Source organism: Zonotrichia albicollis, chromosome 11, assembly GCF_047830755.1.
Source record: "Zonotrichia albicollis isolate bZonAlb1 chromosome 11, bZonAlb1.hap1, whole genome shotgun sequence".
Lineage (NCBI taxonomy): Eukaryota > Metazoa > Chordata > Aves > Passeriformes > Passerellidae > Zonotrichia > Zonotrichia albicollis.
In genome coordinates, this window is record NC_133829.1 from 12530967 (window position 1) to 12552135 (window position 21169).

General features: G+C 35.8%; 1 protein-coding gene across 2 annotated transcripts in view; it reads left to right on the forward strand.

Moving 5' to 3' along the window:
* The first annotated feature begins 202 nt into the window (after window positions 1–202).
* UNC13C (unc-13 homolog C) overlaps window positions 203–21169 on the forward strand; it is a 167589-nt gene continuing 146622 nt past the window's right edge. Inside the window, exons 1-6 of one of the 2 annotated variants that reach the window (XM_074549374.1) lie at window positions 203–317; window positions 1429–1458; window positions 4142–4241; window positions 7282–7399; window positions 9086–9209; window positions 13083–13218. In XM_074549374.1, the coding sequence (XP_074405475.1) occupies window positions 296–317; window positions 1429–1458; window positions 4142–4241; window positions 7282–7399; window positions 9086–9209; window positions 13083–13218 (530 nt within the window). In that variant the 5' untranslated portion in view covers window positions 203–295. Of the gene's footprint in view, window positions 318–1428; window positions 1459–4141; window positions 4242–7281; window positions 7400–9085; window positions 9210–13082; window positions 13219–21169 lie in introns of those variants that run through there. The other variant, XM_074549375.1, reaches the window with a different exon arrangement.

A 21169-nucleotide genomic window follows, 5' to 3' on the forward strand; every position in this document is an offset into this window, starting at 1 on the left:
CATACAGCAGATAGAAGCTGAGGAAATGAGGATAAGGAAGCAGTTGTAATGTTTCTCCTTTCCTTTGCCATGTCTGTGTGTAAAGAGGGAGAAGCAATTTGTCATTTCTGCTCCATCAGTTGGTTGGCTTCTCTCCATGTGAGCCATGGGAGGAGCATGCTGCAAAAGTGAAACACAGGGAGCAGCAGCAGAAGAGTAACTTAATTCAATCCAAACTATTTCTTTTCCTTTTGTATTAAAAAAAAAAAACAAACTGAATTTCAATGTGTGGTCTTTAAAGTATTTTTCTGCTGGAATGGAACTTCTCTCTGTAAAAGGTAGGTTTTTCTTATCAAACTCCTTCATCCATGTGACAAGTATTTAGTACGTAGCTATTATAAGTAACTTCAGAGAGTGGAGTTGTGCATTGCTTATTTATATGAGAATAGTTCTTGCAGTACTTCCTCCAAGGGAAGTGTGTAAATTGTGCTCTCTCACAGAGCAGTTGAATTGCTGCAGTGTTTGGCCTCTGTAGCTCAGCAACTCTTAGGCCTCTCAGCATTTGCGTTGAAAGTTTCCTGAGTGTGAGACGTGATGGAATTATTCAGGCTGACAGACATTCTGCCAAATATGGTGCAGTTCCATAGAGTTCTTAGGGATATTTAGGGAGAGATGAAAGCAAGAATAAATAATAGGAAAGTACATGTGATTAAGCAAATGAAAAGGATATTGGAAAACAATGGCAATCTCTTAGGAATCTTTACATTGTAAAGTAGAGGACCCATAAGTATATTTTATTGGCAATTACTAGGTCCTAAGTATAGCAATAAAGTATAGGGTGATACATGAATATTAAATTTTTATACCTATGACTACCTGAATCACAATCCTGTTAGATTCAGAGCATTTTTCTTTAGTGGAAGAGAGATCATAATGTGGAACTTTAAGCTGTTGAGCAAAATCAGAATTTGAAATGTTCACATTTTATTTGGTAAGGTGTTTACTCAAGTATGTCTTTTGTAATGGACAGAATAAATACACTGTAATAAAGGATTCATTTTAAAATTATAGAAGTTATTTTAGATTATATATAGTCTTCTGGGACTATTATAGGGAAGAATTAAGAACTTGCATTATGAGGTGATGAATAATAAGTATAATAGCCTTCCTGGACACCTGATCTCTGTTCTGCCCTCTGTGTTTATTAAGTTCCTGTAAAGTAGAAAGAGTTTTCACATGTCTTCTTTCCCAAAGAATTCCAAGCAGTCATATTATCTTCCCACAGTGATACTTTTTTAAGATTACTTGTTTTCATTTTTGGTTGAGTTTTTTAATACTGCATAAATCCCTTAGATTTTATTATTCATAAATGTGTTGGAAAACAGTGTTAAGGTATTGTCTGAAACTAATAACGTGGTTTGTTTGATTTTTTTTTTTTTTTTGATACAGTGAAAAAAGGAAGGTTGGATAAAACAGCTGGTAAGTCTGGTTCCCTCTTCAATTTCTGCTTTACATTTTTCTTTCTTAGGCATGGGGGTCTGTGTCACGCTGAAGCATCATTTAAGGTTGGGACTACTTTGACACGTTGGATCAATAGTACAGTACAAAATACATGTGTAAAGAATTATGCATATATTTTAAAGATCAAATTATCAACCAAAGTTGTAAGCTGAGACAATTTTTAATTTTAAATTATGAAATGTTATTGTCTTGTAAGCTAGTGATATTTAAAATATATTTCAACAAGAAAATTTTAACATAATTTAATTACCTAAATTGGTCAATAGAAACTTTTTATAACTAAGGAGAGTACAGTACTTTAGCTTGGCCAGGGTGGGGAGGAGAAGGTGTCTGAATTTTCCAGATGAGGAAACACAGACAGGAGACACTGATGGAATCAAGTATTACCCTAGGCAATAAATATGAGCAAAACCAAGCTTCCCAGGTCAACACAAGTCTGTCTTGGACCTTCCACCAGGACCAAGACAGCCATGATGGAAAAGAAACCCTGTTTTGGGTTGAAAGCTGAAGATGTGAGCAGGTGGATATCCTGCCCTAGTTCTTTTCACAAAAATTGCATTATTTGCCTCCAGTTTTTGACAGGTAAATGGTTGAAAGTTGCAATAATGGCTTTGTGAAAACAGCACTTCTTATCATGTAGCAAAATTGACAGCTCCTCTCCAGTGCCAGGGTATTATAATGATATTCACCCTTGACTGTGCTATTCTTCAAGGAGGTTACATATTCAGTTATTTAAAAGGTAGAATATCTACATTTTCTTTTTTGACATAACTCATGGCATTTAAAGAGGAGGATGAATTAGTTAAAAAGCACTGAAGGGTAAGATTTAGATGCAGAGAATAGCCAAAGAGGCCAAGGAACTCCTGGAGAAGTAGCTATTTTAAAAAGGAGATGACAGGGTTTCAGGCAACAATATAAGGCAGGCAATCCAAGATATTTTTTATTTTTCATGCTAGAAAAGGAGCTGCAAAAGGATACCAGGTGATTAGGTTTGATCATCTGGTGTGGCACATAGCAATGTAAAACTTACAAATGGGAAATTAGAGTTGAATATGAAATAATGCAACAATGAAACAGATTTCCGCTAAAATTGTGGGCTTAAGTTTCTACCTCATAATTTAGGGCTTCATTTAAAGGTGATTAATTTTATTTATGAGGGAAGCTGGTAGTAGTTTTAATTTACATGGATGCTCTAAATAGCTGAAGCTAAACATTGTAGGTTGCTATTTTTCAGCCAAGCACTTTAGAGTTCTTTTGACAATTTCTCAAACCTTGAGTTGCAAGTTCTCCCAACCACAAAAAAGTTTTGCAACTACAGAAGATTTTGCAAATTTTTTGTTTTGTTTGCCTCAGTTACACAGAATTGGTGGTGTGTGAACCATGCCTTGTTGATGCCGTTTCTCACACATAAGTGACCAGACTCCTAAATTCATATTGACTTTGTCACGTTTTTTCAGTATAAAAACAAAGTCGTGTTTGAGAAGACTTGTCCATTGAGTTAAAGAAAATAAATAGATAACATTGGGCGCTGTTGACTTTTTTTATTAAAACAAAAAATTTGTTACATGATATCTTTAGTTCTTTGCTCAAATATTATAATCGGTCCTGATAATAAGATCTACATCCAGGATGTACACAGGGTACGCTTCTCCTTCACACCTTTTGTTAAGTGCAGTGTAATTTGATACAACCTATTCAGTGATCTATTGTAGACACTGACAGCTTCCCTCCAGCTCTGAGTGTTTGATTGACCTCTGGTAATCCAGACAGTTCACAAATTCTGTTCTTGGCTATGTCTTGTATATATGTATTTTGGCAGTGCTTGTATTAAAAAATAAATCTTTTTTTCAGTCATGTGTTCATGTTAATCCTCAGCTAGGATGCTGGAGGGTAGTGAAGGATGTGTTGCATGCATGCAAACTAAAAAGCCATGTTCATTGAGATGATAGAATGTGCCTTCGCAGCCTTAAATTCCTGTGTCAGGCCCTACAGGATAGAGTTTGCCCTCAGTTCTGCTTTTTTCTGTCAGTTATGTTTTCAAGCACTTTGGAATTTTAAAAGTTTTATTCTTTTTGCTCATTAGGTCTGATTTTATGAATACTCACACTGTGCCTTTACAGAGGGGTTTATAAAAATCTGAGTTCATTTGGGACTGCACATGAAACCCATCTTGCTGCTGCTTCTATACACAGAACTCAGTTCATGCACAAAGACTGAATTACATGTTATGAGTCTATGGCCTTGCCTTAATTGGACGTAAAAAGCTGTCCCCAGTATAATTGTATCAATTAAAAGGCAAAAAAAAAAAAAAATCCTAATTTGCAGAAAATAAGTGTAAACTGGTTTCTTGTGAGAGCTTCCAGAGGGATTGATGAACAGGAAAAAGCTGTGTCTGGAACCTGATCTTTAAAATAGTCACATTTAGGATTATATTCTGTCCCACCTGTCATGGGCAGAGGTTTTCCTGTTGTAGTCGTACTAAAACTAATAAGAATTTCCTTGTTTACATCCACGTGTTTGACCCACACCAGTGGAGGGTGTGTATGAGGGATGTGTTAAACCCTTGCTGCCATATGGTTGTGTTTTCATCTTCTGGAAGGAGCTAAAGTGGAGTTTAATGTGCTGGTTATTTGTTTTTCAGACACATCCAAAACATACGTTGTTTTAAAAGTCCAAAATTTGAAAAGCACTACAATAGATCGAAGGGGAAGGGAGCCTTGCTGGGAACAAGACTTCATGTTGTAAGTGAAAAGGAATTCTTATCAATTGATGTTGTATCTTTGATATATTTGTATAGTGTAGAACAATTTAGTGCGTGTGAGGTCATGTACAGAGCACAAAAGCAGGGAAAAAGTATCCAGCTCAGAGAAAAGGTGCCAGACTAATTCTGGGGAGCCCAAGTTAATTTTGCAAGTCACATGGCAGATAAGGGCCAGCAGTCAATAAGGAGAAGAATTTGTCTCCAAATTTAATTCCATATATGAAATTAAATTAAGTATGTTTTAGGAGTACAAGGAATGAGACAATAAAGAACTCAAACCTATCCTCACACGAATTGATTTTTCTTCACTCAGTTTCATTATGAATTATTCTAATTTTATACATTAATTTATCTACTTAACAGCCAGTTTAGGTACTTTATTTATCATTGACTCATACTGATTCTCACTTCTGTCTGCAGATCTTTGCCCACTTTGTTCTCCATCTTGTTATTCTGTTGCTATATTCTTTTCTATAGAGCCTTATAAACACCTCACTGGTCAGGATGGTCCAAACACTTACACTGACTGACATTCTGAGGAAACCAGCCTTCAACTTCCAAAGCACTTAAACCAAATAAATAAAATCCCATTAGATTCTGAGTTAGTACATCAGTCTCCAACGTTTTTGTTCCCTCCTTTTCCCTGCACAAATCATTGTCTGTTATCACACCGTTGTTATGGAAACATAAATTTTATTCTTGAGGTCTACAGATGGTTAAAATATGTTTACAGAATTAAACATTTAGTTTGCTTTAGTTATTTCTATGAAGAATGTCCTTTTTACATTTTAGTTTTTTCTAGTCCAAATGTTTTAATGTTGTTGAAAGAATGAGTTGTTTTGCATACTTTTTCTATACTTTCTGGTTATCAAAATCTATAAATATATTTTGACTGCATGCTGAAACTGAAATTTTGATTGAAATAACTCACTCCTTCCTAATTTCACTTTATTCAGTATTAAAAATGGAATTTCTAAAAGCTTCTTCAGTTTTCCTTCCTAGTTATTTTGCATAATGCACAATGTTCTTAATCTCCTTTTTGAACCATATCTTCATCACAGTTTTTTTTCTGAAGATAATGGTTGATTTGAGAATATTCTTTTGGTTTCATGCAACTGATTTCTTGACAGCTGTAGCAAACTGCTGTCTTGCTTAGCTGGAGACTCTGAGTTGGTGAAGAACATTAGGTCAACATATGTACCTTCTTTATGTGCCATTTTCTGCATTTACAGAAGACACATTATAGAAGTTATAAAAATTCTGACTTCTGACCTCATCAAACTAATCTTAATCTGGGGCTGATTCCTCCCCAGCACTCTGGTCAGCAGGCTTCTCCAGCACTGTTCAGAGCCACAGCCTCAATTATCCAAAGAGGAAGACCACATCTGGCTTTGAAAAAGTTAAGAAAAGTTTTTATCGATAGCTGACCTTTTAATCACCATTCTTATTCTGCAGCTTTCACTTGTAGAAAAGATAGTCACATTTCAGTGTAGAGGAATCAATCCTCTGTGATAATACTCTGCTGTGATGATTATTTCAGAACTTTGCAGATTTAGACATAATAGTTCTATAAACCATTGGGTATGGATCAGATGACAGTGTAAAAATTTCTCAGGAAGTAAATCAATTAAACTTCAGCACTTGCCCTGTCTGTTACCTTTTGGGCAGGAGGCAATTAAAAATATTTTAAAGTGAGGGTGTGTAACCTAACCTCTAAATTTTCCTGAGAAATGTGTTATTATTATTTAAAACATTTTATTTGCTCTTTTATATGCTTTTGTTCATATTATATGTAAATGAGTGTTCCATGCCATCATTAAAAATGACCAATTTATAAGGATTATTTTCTTAATTTGTAGTATACTAATTACCAAAGAATACTAAACCACCTTTGTAGCAATTGCATTATGAGGTTGCTGTAGCTCCATCTGCTGCCTACTTATCTATACAACACAGCAGATTTTGAAAAAGGATTATAAACAAGCATTTACAAATATATTTATCTAGATTTTGGTGAGTATACTCTAGTTCATTATCTTAAGGACTCTCATTCCATGTCTGCAGTAAAAACTGTTCCATTGCTTGCAGACATTACCTGCTTGCATTTTAAAAGTTGCTTATTGCCTAACCTTTCAATCTGCAGTTTCACTATTCAGTTGTCAGTTTAAAGGTTGTGGTCTAAAAACACTAGAACATAAAAATGTGCAATTGGTCTTTGGTAACATATTTGTAAGGAAAAAAGCTGAATAAAACAAAAAATTCAATATATCTATTCAATTGCATGAAGCAAGTACATCAGAAAATTAGACCTTGATGCAGGATAGTTTTTGAGAGCAATGTGATGATTTAAGTAGTTGTCTCAGAGGTGGCACCTGCCATTTTCTGATATAGTTTATTCTTTTCCTGATGACTTTAAGTACACAGTAATGCTTTGTGGTACCCCACACAAATAAGTTGAAGATGAGTTTTGCTACTTAAAATTAACAGAGATTACATAAAATAAGTCCAGGAGAGACACCAATATCTACTTTATTATATTGTTCATATTTACAGAAATGCTCTGTAATGGGGAGCATTCCCTGAGGAAATGACCTCTCTTAATATTGTCATGAGGGAGTGATATGGCCTCGTAAAATTTGATTTTGACTTCTTGCAAAATAAAGTTGTAATATGGTAATTTTTTTTTGGTGAAAACTAACTAGTAATAAACTGCATGTATCCTTTAATTACAACTAAAATAGTGTCGGGATCTGCAGCTTGTGAAGCTGAGAGATGTTTTCCCATTGCTCCAGCAGAACTGTCCTCATCACTTCAAAAGGGCAATCCTGAACAATAAGACTTGAGATTTGGCTTGTTCAGTCTCACATTTGTGTTCATCCTGCTAGTTTGTATTTTACAAGTATACTGGAAAACCCCACCTCTGTATCTGCTGTTAGAAGATAAGAATAAATTGCTATGATAGATTGCTGAGCAGTTGAGGTTACATTTTCATTTTAATGATCTCTGTTCATTCTTTATAGTGAAATCAGTGCTGATGGAAAGGGCTTCATTATAGAGCTGTGGAAGAAAGGCTTGCTCTGGGATAGCATTTTAGGAGTTTTATGGATTCCTCTTGCCACTGTGGAATATGCAACAGATGTAAGTTGACTTTCTGTGGAAATATAAAGCACTGAGTAAAATCCAATAAATTTCCCATTCTTGGACTCCCTGGATAACAACATTTGTGAGCAGTGTATGCTTCTAACTCCTTTGCTTCAGTTGTAATATTAAGGCATAATGTACACGAGGCTCTCAAAGTGACAACTGGTGTGCATTAGCTGTATGCCCTGGAGAAATGGCTCAGATCCCAGGCCAGGTATAACACAAGGTGAGTTAAGGTTCAGCAGAGCTTCAGAACAATTAGAGAGGCATGTTTGGTTTATAAGATTAGAGTGAAAGAATTTTAGATCAAGTTCCATGGTCTGGCTCTTCATTTTGTGACCTTGGGTAAATCTCTCTTAAAATGGGCCAAATATTGTTGTTCTCTTTCTCGTGGGAATTGACCATGGTCTCAGAGAGGAAAACAGAAATGTACCCTGTGGTGCTACAGAAGAAATTAATAATACAGTGAAGACAAAGGGTGAGTGAGGAAACTGGGTCAATACAGGGGTTACACATCCACCATAGTCACTTGGCCACCAGAATGGTTGTACTTGCTTTCAGTATTTTATAAAAAATTTTATAAAATAAAAAAAAGGTTTCTAGGAGTATGGAAATACTGAAGCAATCTGCAATTGCTGCACAATTTTATAAATTTGAAAAAGGTAGAGGTATTCTATTCTAATAATCCACAATTCTCCCAGTCATAAATATGCTTTCACATGTATGGTCCCTGTAGGCTGTTTTTGAAGTAACTGTGAATTAGAGAAGATGAAATTAATCCTTGCAAATAAAAATTGTTTGCCTTCTTTAATACTTACGAAACATAAAGGCAATTGAAGATAGGGTAAAGGTAAGAAAATCAGGGAATAACTTCATGCAGTATCTCTCGTCGGACTCTGTAGCCATTTCTTTACAGGAGCTAATAAATATTAATGTATACATTGAACTGACATTTCAATGATTCTTCTCAGAAAATGGAAGCAGAGGAAGAAAGTAATTCCTGCTTAAATTAGAAGAGACTCTATCACAGCTGCCAAGTGCCATTTCAAGCCCCAGGGCAAGTTGTTCTGCTCTGCTGCCCAAGCTGTTGCTGAGTTACAACATGCTGACACAGAGGTTGTGGTTTGCTTTTAAGTACTGAAACTTTAAACAAACAAAGATGCAAGATAAGAGATTGTTTTTTAATTTCTTCAGATCCTCTAAACCTTCATTTATAATTAGTCCGCTGTGGAACATTCCTAGTTATTTATCCTTCTGGTCTTAACCCTGCAGTTCTGTTCTGGGCTTTATAACTCAGAAATAGCCTACAAGGGAGTGTTACTTTAGAAGCTCTTTTTTGGCTTGGTTATTAACTTAGATGGATTGTTTCAGTCTTGCTTGAGTGTACTTGTTTGGCACCCGTTGAAAGGGGAACTTGGAAAATCTTTGTTGATAAGAGTAATTTTCAATGTTCATATTTCTTGTGTCTTAATCATCTGACAACCTTAATGTCTATTTGTCATGCAAATGTTATATTTTGAATTTGATGACTGAGAAAATTTGAAGTCCTAGCTAGTACATCAACAAAAGCTGGAAAATACTAAAATGGTGCTATAAAGGAGCTCCTACTGACTTAGGGAAAAGCAAAAAGTGGATAATGCTATAAATGCTGCCCAGGTAATTTCCATAACCTGTTTTTCCTAGGAAGGCCCAGGTTCCTGGTGGAGATTGCATTCTGAAGTAATAAAAAATGGAAGTGAGATTCAAGGCACAAAAACACCAACTTCTCATGAGATCTTACTAGATATCTACTTTGCATTACCATTTGGTGAGTTACAGATTAAGGTCCAGCATTCCAGCCATTCTGTTTCTCTCTAAGTTCCTGTCATTTCACGTGAGTTCCTGAAATACACCAATAAATAGCAATTTTTTCTATAGAATCCTAAATGCCTCTTCATCCCTAGAGTATTTTCACAATCAGTACTGGTCATTGTCACTGATAAGTAAGGACCACATCCCACAGGGAGCTGGATGAGCAGTTTCAGTAGCTAGTGGGGATCCACATGTGCATTGGAGAGCTAAAGGAGGAAGTACCTCCTTCAAGGTCAGCGCTAGAGCCTGTGTGTTACAGCTCTGCAGCACATCAGCTTTGACCAGTGCACAATGTAAGTTTTAATAAAATCCAGGCCTTCACAGCATTTTTTTACCTTCCTAGCAATGGTTGTCTGCCCTTATTTTTAGTGCATATGAAGATGGAAACTATTTATATTTCTCTGTATATGATTGTGGTGTAAACGAGGGTAGAAATTGAAACTGAACTTCCAATAATACATCACCACACATTGCTTCCAGATAAAATACAAGATTGATTTTACTAAGATTATCAGTCCATAGACTTGGTCTAACTCCAATTAAGGTCACAAGCATAATTTAGCTTAACAATTTAGCTTAACATTTTACTCTTTAAATAGTTCAATGAACTGTGTCTGAGAAGATTAATCCTAAAATTTATGTAAGAATAAAGTAAAAAAAAGTGAAGAAGTGTGAATAAGAAACTATATGAAAAGGAAGTCTGGAAGTTATACCAATAATATGCTCTTTGATTGTCTAATTTATTTTTAAAATGCATTGCCTTTGATTAACCTTGATAAATTGTTTTTTGGTCTAGTCTGTATGACTACATTCCTATTAATACATCGGGTGGAATACATATCTTTTCACAAAGTGACTGTGGGCTATTTTTTAGTTTCTTACAAGCTACAACATAGCAACATAGTCTACCCTTTTTTCCCCTTTCTTTTTAATTTTCTTTTTTTTTTTAACAAAATTTACTACTTTGCTAGTTGGCCAAAAAATTTTTGAGCTATAACCTCTTCCCTAGTTGCATTTAGGTTTTTGTTTGCTTTGTTTGTTTGATATGTTGAATTAGCAGAATGTTTTATGTCCTTACATCATTCTCATATCTAGAAACCTATTGTAAATCTGAAATAGGAACGCTAATTGTGTGTTTACAATATGTAAATTCAGACTTTTGTTTATTTCATGCTGCTTCTTGGAGAGACTGTTGGTTTGTATGTTGAAGCTTGTATTCTGATTTCAAACAAATACATTTGAAAAAGTTCCCAAGGCAGGCCCTGGGACGGTAGGCACGGAGTGCTGTGAAGATCCTGTAGAGGTCACTCTTACGCTGTAGTTGTGTTCATAGAGGCGAGAACTCAAAATCATTGTCTTGGTTATGGAGAAAGCCAGGATTGTCATCCACCTGGGGTTTGGCGAGGGCATTTTCATTGCTTGTCCTATTGAATGACTCAGCTCAGTTATGAGCACCTGAAGATCTCTCATTGACTGTGGGAATCAGTGCAGCCTCTTTATTATGACAAATAACACTGGAAAGGTAGAAGACTGCAGTTACTTTTGACAATTCCTGGAAGATGTTCATTTGAGAATGCTAGATAATGGGCAGAAATATAAGAGCCTCCCATTCTCCTTTAATAGTATGACTTCATTTGGACTTGAAATCCTGCATGAAGTACTGTGGAAGTATGTTCTCATCAGTAGTTCAGTGCCTTTTCTAGAGGTATGATTTAATGTCAGTTATGGTAGCTGTAAAGTAGACATTTCACTGTTGCCAGCTAAACTGTGCTGCATTAAAAGGCTTCTAAGTAAAGTGAATACCTCCTATATTTAAAATTCTGCAACCAGAGTCACAGTAATAAAATACTGACTTCAGATAAACACCACAGTGAAGTACAAATATTTTTCATGTCTCTAAAAGTCAAAATTTTTAAAGGGTAATCAGGAGTTTATGAAATAAGATAATTTTCCTTCAAATTTTTTAGGTCTTTCTTTGTAGGTACACAGTTTGTGGTAATTGGGAGTGGGGCTGTGGCCAGGCCTCATCCCTAATGAGCTACAGCTGTGAGCAGCAGGTGAGCAGCATTGCCAGCAATGAGCCAGGGAGTGCCCAAGGCACTGACCAACCTCCAAAGGGAGCAGAGGGCACACAGGTGCAATGCATCAGCATCAGGGGGATAAAAGGCTGGGCTAAAGAACAAGAGGGGCAGAGGCTTGCAGCCTTCTGAAGTGGCAGGATGTTCCTCTGTATGGGCAGACGCCTGGAGCCTTCTGATGGGGTATGGTGTTACTGTGTATGGGTGAAGAGACTTAATGCTTAAAGCTTGCTGAAATTGTATGGTGATATTTTGTGTATCGTGCTGTCTCAACTGTGACATTTCTTGTAAGAGACAACAGAATAAAATTTAAAGGACGTGTCTTTTTTTCTCAGATTCAGCATTAGAAATAGGTAGCTTACTCCTTAACATTTTTATACCTTACATAAAGAGTTTAATCTAAAGAAATTCAAGGTAATTTTATTGAAGTAATTAGTAATAGCTGTAATTTACACGATCATTTGTGTGTCTTGGGAGCGAAAATGTCATTTTGCCAAGTAGCCTACTAAAAGTTGACAGAACTTTTACTTCATTAATAATTTTGGAAAATACCATGCCCAACTCACGTCTTAGGCTTGTTTTTAATTCAACTCATTATCACAAATTTCATATGCATTAATTAGCAAGTGAAGTAACAAGAATGAAGTAGCAATGATGAGATTTAATCCCTGTTTCTGCATTAGTCACCGTACTAATGCACTGATATGCCAAGGGATTAGCAAGTGAGAAAATTAATTGTTCTAATACAACTTTGATCAGCAAAAAGCAAAGTCCTGACAAATCATAGTATACTGACTGTGAAAACTCATGCATCACTGTATAGAATTCTAAGTACAGACCACTTTAGTTAGTATAATAATTGACATATATTTACAATTTAAAAGTCTGCATTAACATATGCAGGAGGAAAACTGAAAGATTCTTTTTTCCAGAGTGTTGTCTTTATTTTTTGCATGTTTTGCAACAGTGTTGTGTTCACTTTGAGCAAAAGATAGTACATAAATTTCTGACAGCTTACCTAGTGATGGTAAACAAAACATTGTTTCCAATCTGTAAGTGAAACTTTAAAAATGAAAAAAAGAGGTGGGCACACAAATTTTTATCATCTTTATGGAAGAAAACTTCTTCACAATCAGGGTCAGATCGTGAACCCTTCCCTCTCACTAAAGCTAATAGGATGATTTGTAGCGCAAAATGTTCTGCAGGAGATCAGTTTGTACCTCCAGTTGCAGACTTGTCATGTTTCTCCCAAGAGCCTAGAGCTGGGAGGAAAAAATGCCCTCAGTTCTAGACCAATAGCATGTGGAATTAAAGTAGAGCCTGATTCCCTACATAAATACAGGAAAACCCCACAGAACCAAAATCCAATCAAACAAACCTAGATCTCAGAGTGCTGTGCATGGTGCCATAAAAAATACATGGCAAGTTGAACTTGAAAATCTTTTAAAAATCAATTTTCTTCCTAATCCAGCCATAGGTAATTTTTTAAGCTGTAAAATTAACTTTGTATAACAAGAAAGTAATTGGTCTAGGTCTCTCAAAGTTTTAGAGTGCCAATCAGAAGATTGTCTTGGAACTCTTTCTACTGTCCTTGTAACAAGTGATTTAATCATTACAATGTTTGCAATGGATTTGGTAATTCCCTGTTACTATTCATTTAATCAGTTAAGATAATGAATTTTATATATTGCTTCCTCTTTTAGAAGTAAAATGGGCTGAAAGATTTCTAGCAGCTTTTTCCTTCTCTACAGATACCCACAGAGATTTAGATTGCAGAGGCTGGCACAGAGAGACACCCCTCCAACATACAAGATATTCACATCAAGTTACAAATGACAGTCAGCCATCCATGGGCAGTGGGCTCAGCATACAAGAAAGCAAACTCAGGTATTTTACCTTTTCACATCAGACCTGTGTGATATCATTTGTTGATTTTAATTTTTTTGGAATATCTGAAAGTCAGCATGATACATACAAAACTATTTTAAGCAGGAATATGCAAGTCTCTTAAGCTTGTAAAGAAAATACAGGTATTTATTAGCTTTTCTATGTTCTTTTATGGCAAATACATGTCCACCTCTCCTGTTCTCATCCCTGGGCATGTGTCTACGTAGGGTTCAACTATTCCATAGTGACTTCTTGAAATATTAAGAAAGGAAGGGGAAGCAACTCCTGACATGCTTGGGTATTGTGATTATTCTATTTCCTCTGGAAAGCAGGAAAGACATTTGATTCCATTTTTGAAGCTAATGTATTTACCTAGATAGGCTGCCTGCATTTCTGGAAGTTTTCTAGAAGAGAATTAATATTTCCTATCTATTTCTTCTGAACAAACAAGAACGCAGTGGAAAAAAAGAAAGGCAGGGAAAAGATAATTGCTGTCTTTCTGCTTCTGTGAATGTGCAAAATGATGATCCATAATGGTGGAAGGGACAAGGAATAAGGTGGCAACAAATGTATTATTTCTCTGCCATCACCTTTTGCTCAATGGAGTTGAATGCTCAGGAGGGAGCCCAGTCAGCCTCTAAGAACACTCAGCAGTGGTCTCTGAGCAGGGAGAGCTTTCTCTGTGTTGGCATAATTACTTCACTTCTTTTGAAAGGCAAACTGGTGAGAAAAGAAGTTCCCTCTACTGTTCATTTTGGCTTTCATAGCAGCTGTCACAGACTGTATTATATTTCATTCATGGTGTCTTTTATCCATAGCAGTGCAGGAAAGGCACTGTGAGCAGCTGCCACTCCAAAGGGTGTTCTGCCTTGATGAGGGGTAGAAAAGGCTCTTGGGAAAGGCAGCAAGAATATTTGGTGTGTCAGGCACTTTGCTCCTGTTTAAATAATGTCTAACAGCAGTGGTACTAGAAAATAAGCTCAAACATGAGAGAAAATACAATAAAAACTAATACATTATTAAGTAAAGTATTCTCTGAGGCAAAAATATCTTGATGCCCTTAAACCACCTTTTCATGTACTTTAAAAAAGCAGGGTCCTGGAGCATGTAACTTATACACAAAATTAGGAAATTAGAATCTACAAAAAGCTCAAGCTCAAGGAGGCAGTTAGGGACTGCACGTGGCCAGGGTGCCACAGCATTGCTTGGGTGCCTGTCAGCCTCACCATTTACATTTCCCAGTCAGCCCTTGCAGGGTATTTACAGAGAAGTACAAGTGCTTCCTCAGGGTGAGAGCTGTCAGTAATGGCAGCACTCAAGAGCTGTTTCTCTGTGTTGTTCTGAGCACATGTCCAGTCATTAGCATATCATCTGTGCTGACGTGTCATTTTCAGCAGAGATCTGAGCCTCTGAGCAGGTTAAGCTAAACCAAAAGAAGCTAACCCAGTCTGACTATGGAATTCTTTACCCTCTTTGTACCAAATAATTTTATTGAATTCAATGAGCTTTTATAGTACTAAATTGAGAGTCAGCACTTAACTATTATTTTTAGATGAAAAGTTCTTTTCTCTGTATTTATAGCTATATTTATATAGGTATAAGTAGAGATACTTACCAATATTTATAGGTATTTTATCTTATATTTATAGGTATTTTCAAAGATTCTGAACAGAAATGTGGTTGTTTTAAAACTTAGAGATGTTTATTTATTCCAAATACATACATTTTAGTATAATACATACATACATACATTTTTAGTAAAAATACATTTATACTGAAATCCAGGATGTGGATGAGACTATTTCTTTTGAATAACTGCATTAAGCACCAAAATTAACTGTCCTGTAAGTATTTAAGTGTTGATATGTTCCAAATTTCTTCTGTAAGTGTTTTTTTAGACTGATTTCAGTTCATCAGTTCTTTGGTTATGTACATAAATCATGTTTATGGCTACTGACTTTAGGTGTAGAGTAATGACTAATTAAGTGTAACTGAGTAACATTTTCCCATAAAGCAAAAGCTCACTAAATCAAAATTTGAAGGATGTGATAAATTAAGTAACCTCTTATTGGAGCAATATTTTTTCCTCGAGGCTTAGAAAAAAAGACCAAAAGAGAAGGGGAAAACATTAGTAAAAAATAGCCCAAAACCCATAAATCATCTGAGTTTTTCTATAATGTAATTAATGAGTGAATCACTGTGAATTTTTAAAAATAAGCAATCAATTATTTAATGTATACTTCATTGCACCTCTCCATAGTAGCCATGGGATAAATCAATTTGTTCACTCTTTATGCATTATTAGTATCTAGTGCTGAATGATACTACTTGTAGGAAAAATAATTTCATGGTTAATCTCTGGTACCACTGAGATAGAAATAATGTTGCTGTATAGCCAGAACAGCCAGAAATGTACAGATATACCTGTTAAGCATAAAACTGATTAGGGGCATTTCCAAAGCAAGCAAAGTGGAGCAAATATTTCTTTTAAAAGCAACCAACTAACCCCAAAACCTAGGGAAATACAAAAACAGGGACGAGGATCTTTCTTTTTAAAATATAGATTTGTCCTGTGATACTTGTTTTCTCTGTAGAGCTGTAAAACAATCATTGAACAAAGAGAAAAAATATTACATTAAAAAAAGGCAACTAAAATCCATTTTTTAGATAAATATATATTTTATAGATATATATAGATAATATATATGTAATATATATTTTATAGATAAACATATATGGTTTATTATATTTCTGCCTTCATAGGAAGTGAATGGATGTGGTGTATACCTACAGGAAGGGATATGCTGCCCACAAAACATTACTAGACCTACATAGATTGTATTGACAAATTTGGGGTTGAGTATCTTGTTCTAAAGTGTTTGGCATTATCAGTGCTTCGTCTTTTCTAATGGCTTGGGTACTGTAACTGCTGTGTTAAAATGAGTTATATTGCTAAAATTTGACTTCATGATCTGCAGCCACTAGCAAAGTTGATTTTTATATAATCATTAAACTGATATTAACTAACATAGTCATTTGTGACAGTGAAATGCATATTTATTTTCAAATGGATGAAACAGAAAAGAAAGCTTCAATGTAATAGTATTAGAAGTTTCTTAGTGCTTGAAACGTCATGGGCATTAAATGGCCTCTTAAAATGTAATTAATCTTTCCTGGCTTTCCATAGAGAGAGAAGCAAACAATTGCTGAGGTCTAAATTAATTTGAGGTAGTCAGTTTACAGCCATTTTTCCAGTGATCTGTGTCATTATTCCTGCGTAGATAACAGAAAAAATGATAGACAAGCATAAAATTATTTCTAAACCATGAAAATTTTCACCTCCACCTCTTGGCTACAGGTTATGAACTCCTTAAACTAAAGCCATATTTCCATGCATACCCACACTGCAACACCCATCTGTTTAAACAGATAGTTTTTGAATATATACATTTGTTTTGTGTTGTGATCATTCAGCAAGAGAGTCCTTGAATTTAAATTACAGAATAGGTAAGCATAACTGATGCCAAAACAAATAAGGTCCAAAAGAAAAAAAGAGGCATTTAACAAAAGATGTCTATCACATGCAAGGCTTTTGGCTATGAATATCCCCTGGTTCCCAGCTTTCAGAACTGACAGATTATTTTCAAAATATAAAAAGACGTTGACATTATAATTAGTGATTGGTGGTTTTGCATTTAATTATTATTCATAGGCTGTTCTCTAAACACTTGTGTGTTCCAAAGGCAAGGTAAAAGAGCTGTTTATATCAAAACCCCTGAACCACGAGGCTTCCCTGAGTCTGAGCTATTTTCACATATTAAAGATCATTCCTCTGAGCTCTTTGGCCTCCTGGACAGCTTTGTTCTGCTTGAGTTACAGAAAGCAGTGTGGGTAGGAAGGTATTCAGCTTGAGGTGATGTTTACTCTTGTATAATAAATAAGTAATTTAAAACTGTAAATAAATGTTATTAATTTATGTAATTACAGTAATGCAGATCTTTTCAATGAAAGTCTTAGGTAAAATTAAACCCTTTGTGTACCAGCACAGTGCTGCGAGTTCATTCCACTGTACCCCAGGCTTAATTCTCATCTGTCACTCAAACTCACATGCTCGATGATCCTTCCTGCTCTGCTGCCCTTTTCTATTTCAGTTCCACCCTCTTGCCTCTCTCAAATGTGTTTCCTTCGCATCTTCTGTGGCCTAAAACTATTGCCCTTGGTTCCATTAAAAGTAGTACTTTAAAAGAAAATTTTAAAAAAATGTTTCTAAATAATTTTCAAGACAGTTACAGTAGCTGTGTACAGCAGAGGAAATAGAAACAAAATTTAAAATTGGGGGTGGAGAATGCTAAATCTCATATATACAGTGAATTTCAAGTTCAGTCAATTTTTGTGGGCTTTTTAATGTCTCTGTAACTATGACAACTTTACATTTAATTAGTATATTTTAAAATTTTTTGAGTAAAAAAGTGGAAAACAAGATAAGTTAGCAGTTGACAATATATAGAGAAAATATTTTACTTGAAAGAGATTGAGAAAAAGGACACTGAAATAACTGAGAAAAAATTAGGGAATTGAAGATTGTGTCAGAAAAAAACCCAATTAAGTGCATATGAAATTGTTAGGAACTGTAGTATGGAAGCAAACAGATTTATTTTGCAAGGCAATTTGCAATTTAGAGCAAGTAAGTGATGGTGAGCTGATGTGACATGTTGATGTACATTCTCTTTCCTAATGTTATCCCAAATAGATTTTGGTAAGTTATTTTTGTTTGACTGGTTTTGAAGTCAAATGCTTTAACTAACATCCTGAAGTTCTTGGTAGAATCTATTTGAAGTTTTTTAGTAATTATGAAGTATGCACCTAAGACTCCAATCTTTGTGGCACATCTGAAAGCTAGACTCTTCATCCCTAGGTGGGTTTGTACAAATGTGCAGGATTGGGGCTGTAGGTAAGTGAGGATGAGCTGCTGCTCCCAAGGGAGGGGCAGTGAGGCAGGATAACCCAGCAGGGCAGGGCCAGGGCAGGCAGTGCCCCAGCCCAGTACCCCAGGCAAGCCTGGGAATGGCAGCAAGGGTCAAACTACAGTGCAGAAGCCTGTGCTGATGGAACAGCTCCGAGGCCAAACTGGCAGTTGCTGGAGCTCGGGGTCAGGGCCAGTGGTGCAGCCAGGGCAGGGCACAGCAGTGAGCTCCAGGCAGGTCCATAACAGCACAGCAGGGTCAGACTCAGGTCTGCAGTGAGTCCAGGACTGGAGGTCCTGCTCAGTAGGTACATAGGCAGAGCTGTGCTTGAGCCAGCATTCCAATACACGAATGAGACAATCTTGGAAAAACTTACAATAAAGGAGGAATAGTATCTAGCTCTAGCACAAAATATACAGCCAAATTTCATGTCCTGCTGTATATATGAAATAACCTACAGAGCCCAATTATAAAATGGATTACACATTAAAATAAAATGCAAATATCTTTGGCACATAGCAGAAATTGCTCTTGGTTTCTTCCAGCATCCATCCCCACCAGTCCGTACTGCTTTGCTTCTTCAGTTATCAGATCTTATGAGGTTCTTTACCTTCAGTCTATTCACAAGTGTCTGTTTTGTTTGTGGTTATTGGGAGTGTTCTGATGATTGTTTTGCATCCTAATATGAGCTGATACTGAGCTTTAATTGGCTCCCTTATTAATATTCATAGTTTTGTGTTGTTTGCTATGGTGACAACTTTTCATAATAAATGAAAAGTCATTATGATGCTCCCTGAGATTCTGTGTAATGTAACATTATTCATTATAAACTCCTTAGGCTTGAAAGGAACAGGAAAGACTTTTGAAGTTTTCTTTTACCTAGACTAGGTTCTATGCCTTCCTAGAGGTTTCTGGTATCATGTAACTGTATTAAGTCTATAACTGTTCTGCAGTTATCTTGGGTTCCCAAAAGGTTTACTTGCTATAAAGGTTGACACATTTTACTTAGACCTTATAATAATAGTAAATTTTTAAGGTAACCTTGTTGGCTTCTGGGAGCTAGTTTACCTAATTAATGCTTATAACTGTGTGTAAAAGATTGAAAAGATTCAACCTCTGTGGAAGTATTCCCTTGAAACTACTAGAAAATTTGTTCATTTATAGAAAAGCTAAAATAGTTGTCAGACATCAGTTCTTCTGCAGAGAAATTCCCTTTCTCTGTATGACTTGAACTCTAAAAACAACAGCCATTTCAGGTGGGAGCATAAGAACTTCACATAAAGAGCTACACAAAGAGAGAAAAGAGAGTTGCTGTGGGAAAAGCAGCAAATGTTTATGCAAACTTTGATTGGGCTCCTATGGCTGTGTCATATTTCATCTATACACTTCTACCCTGAAAGATACCATTCTATTCAGAAGCAGGGTGAACTTCACTGGAATCAGTTTATTATACTTGCGTAGCAATTTATTTTGGTTGTTTATTGCATGCATATTCAATCAAATACTTTTATAATACTGGTTTTAATGGCTTTTTAATAAAATTGAAATATTAGGCATTGGTTATGAATAGAGAGATGCTGTAGGAGAAAATTGAATTTAGTTGATTGAAGAAATATGCCTTTCCAGTATATATTAGGGGAAAACATACAGATACTTTTGTTTTTTGAGTTGGGTATATTAGAGGAAAAAAAGAATTAATGATACAGTATTGAAATAAGTAAGAAATTGGAGACTAACAAATAGCTGCATAGTGGCAAATCCAGGCAAAATCTGGAGAAATTCACTGAGTTTCTCTAAGTGTCAGATAGACATTGTTTGCTTTCTGGGAACAATCCAAGATGACACTTTGACAGATTCAAGATTGATTAAAAGCTGCAACTTCAGTGGACGGCAGAACAATGTCTTGATAATGTCTTATTCACATCAACATGTGTTTCCTTGTGCCACCTGTCTCCTGCCATAGCCTTTGGTCTTGTCAATCAGTTTCTGTCCTAATTGCATGTTCCTTTTGTTTCGATAAACATCTTGCAGTTTGGAAATCACTAATGCAGCTACTGCAGAACTGAGGAGATAATATATCTTGTAGGTGTTTGTCAGGTAGCAGCATTGCCTTGTAGTACCTCTAAATCCATCAGAAAAACCTGGAAGTTACTTTGTAAAATGTTGATTTACTGTCTTGGTAGGCCTTAAAAATAGAATCTTTCTCCAAAGCTGCTGTTCTATGGCAACATAAGGTGAAGTGCAAGCTATTATCTACTGGCACTGTATTAAGTATACAAGATGAGTATCACAAGCTGTAGTTTTGATAGATCTAAATGACAGTTTACAATCCAGCTCATAGCTCTGAGTGGTAAGAATTGCAGTTTTAAATGTTTAGGTATTGATTACTGTAGTTATGGTGGTCCTTTAGAAGATGGTTTAATAGAATTGAATGAATTCCTCCTATCATAATGAAAACAGGATGTCACCCTATCTTACAAACCCAATCTTTGAAGAAAGGGTTATATTAATGTTTGGGAATAATAGTTAATCAGATAACAAGAAAATCCCACAGTGTTAAATCCAAAATGCCTCTACATATTTTGAAGATGAAACATTTGAAGTGGCCTAAAATAAAATAGTTATTAGTTCATTTTCCCAGTACTCATTCTCAGCTACACAGAAGAGTTTCCTATTTTTCTATCTGTGAGGGAAAATAATTTTTTAAGGTGATATTGTAAGTCAGAACACTAAAATAATATTACTGCAAAGTAACTGTTAAAGCAAGCTGGGAGTTTCTGAATCAGTTTTAGCAGAGACAGCAGCATCCCTTCAACAAGTCATCTATGGTCAGACTTCAGACCCGTCTAAGGAGTCAAAAGACGAAAGGGAGAGGGAGGCACTTTCCGTGCACCAAATCGTCAATTGTGCACATGGAGGGGAGTGGCAGTCAGGCTGCAGTAATTGTTGGCTTAGCTTCAGCAGCCATGCAGACTTGGCTCGGGTAT